Here is a 2,009-nt window from a genome sequence, read left to right on the forward strand (position 1 = left end):
ATGTCAATGAGGGTGATAAACATAAGAGACACCTAACTCTGGGATATGAACAAGGGGTAGTGGAAGGGGAAGTTGGCAGGGGGTTGGGGTGACTGGGTGATGGGCACTGAGGGGGGCATTTGGTGGGATGAGCACTGGGTGTTATGCTAAATGTTGGCAAATTGAACTCCAATAAAAAAAATATAAAAAAAAAGATTCTCTTGCTGAAGGGCTTCTAGGCTCTAGAGAAATTAGAGGAGGGGGTTAGATTCCTATTTAACCCTATTTAAGTATCTAAAAAAGGAGTGTTTCATTAAATAAAGGTCACCATGACCATGAGATCTAGGGCTACTCAAGTCTTCCTTTGACCATAGCTACCCTTCTGTGGTTTCTAAAGGAAGTATACGTACAAAGAAAAATAGCAAGAAAAAGAAAGTCACACTTTAATTTTTGTGTGTCTTAGACTCTAGTCCCTATTTTAGAGAATTCTGGTAAGGTGGGCTGCTCTGTGGAGCTCTCCTGTTATATAAGCTATTAGTCAGTATGGCCTCAGACCAAAGAAGCTGTGAGCCCTTTCTTTCTTTCACCCATTACTTCCTTCTCTACCATCCTCCATAACACTCTTGGGTATCTTGGAGACTAATCCAACACACAACTGCCAGCACCTGACTAAATGTCACCACAGAGAGGATGGCATCCATGTACTTCCCCACAGTGTGGAGCTGAGCAAGGCCACAGCTGGGGCCTAGTCCTGGCCCAACCATGTGGAAGGATGGGGTAGAGGGAAAGAAGTTGATTTCCTTCCTTGTGGGAATAAACTTTGACTTAGAACTGCATCCAAGAGAGCCATATCCTATATGACTTTTAAACCTGGGACTGTACCCATCAGAAAACTAGGTCAAGGGATACCTGGCATGTGACTCATGATCCCAAGGCCATGAGTTTGAGCCCCACATTGGGCAGAGATAACTTAAAATAAATAAACTTAAAAAATGAAAGGAAATAAAAATAGGTCAAAGCAGTGCCCTGGCAACTGACCAAACCAGTTGATATTCATTTTCCCTAACGTGCAAGAATAAAGGAGAGGATCAAGGAGAAGAGGAGCTTTGTGAGTTATTTTGCCAGGGCAGATGGACATAAAGGTGTTGCCAATTTCTAGATCCTGGTGAATTTGGTTCCCACCTTCTTCTCAAGTTGGGACACTTGTTATAATGGTGAGTTTTTTTTGGGGGGGGGGTAAGAGTTTTTTTTTTTTTTTTAAGCTTTAATTCACTTTTATTTTTCTTGTATAAAACTATGTGGTAGCCACAGCTGGAGCCTGGGTCCTCTGCACGGAGACTCTGGTGTGGGTCTTTACAAGATGGTCAGTGAATTCTTGATAGGGAGACTTGGTGAACACAGTCTCTTTCCAGAGATCAGGGGTGAGATAGCTGTAGGTCTTGGAGATCGCATCAAAAGTAGCCTTGGCAAAGTTCCCCAGGGTGGCAGTGCAGCCCCTGGCCGAAGTGTAGCAGTCATCAATACCAGCCATCATCAGTAGCTTCTTGGGCACAGGGGCTGAGACAATGCCAGTGCCTCTGGGGGCAGGGATGAGACGCACCAGCACAGAACCACAGCGACCAGTCACCTTGCATGGGACAGTGTGGGGCTTGCCGATCTTGTTCCCCCAGTAGCCTCGTCGCACGGGGACGATGGAAAGCTTGGCCAGGATGATGGAAATGGGCACTGTGCCCCACCCAGACCCCGGGTGGCCCAGGTCCGGGCAGAGGGTGCACCTGGCCACCATCCACGGCTTTGCTCTGGCCTCCTGCTCCAGGCAGGGCAAGGCTCCCTCTGCCCCGCCTCCCCTCTCAGGACCTGAGGGGCTTAGGTGGCCCCAAAGTAAATCACCCTCTGCTGCTTGTCTTCGTCTACCCCAGCTATCCCAGTCTCTGGTAGTTCTGGAATGGAAGGGCTCTGGCTGCCCCAGACTGACTGAAGGGTGGTGGGGGGATGGGGGACACTGACCCTTTAAAACCCCACCCCGTTTT

The 2,009-nt window shown here is 48.2% G+C and overlaps 1 protein-coding gene across 1 annotated transcript; it reads right to left on the minus strand.

Moving 5' to 3' along the window:
• Positions 1-1,222: 1,222 nt before the first annotated feature.
• Positions 1,223-1,803, minus strand: LOC121493388 (40S ribosomal protein S2-like). Its single transcript, XM_041759208.1, has one exon. It carries the CDS (start codon positions 1,763-1,765, stop codon positions 1,274-1,276), a length of 492 nt encoding a protein of 163 aa, XP_041615142.1. The 5' UTR covers positions 1,766-1,803; the 3' UTR covers positions 1,223-1,273.
• Between the last annotated feature and the right edge of the window lie 206 nt (positions 1,804-2,009).

The sequence above is a fragment of the Vulpes lagopus genome, chromosome 6 (genome assembly GCF_018345385.1).
Source record: "Vulpes lagopus strain Blue_001 chromosome 6, ASM1834538v1, whole genome shotgun sequence".
Taxonomy (NCBI): Eukaryota; Metazoa; Chordata; class Mammalia; order Carnivora; family Canidae; genus Vulpes; species Vulpes lagopus.

Coding starts and splice junctions, on each gene's coding strand:
- LOC121493388 (XM_041759208.1), bottom strand. CDS start 1,765: ATGGTGGCCAGGTGCACCCTCTGCCCGGACCTGGGCCACCCGGGGTCT.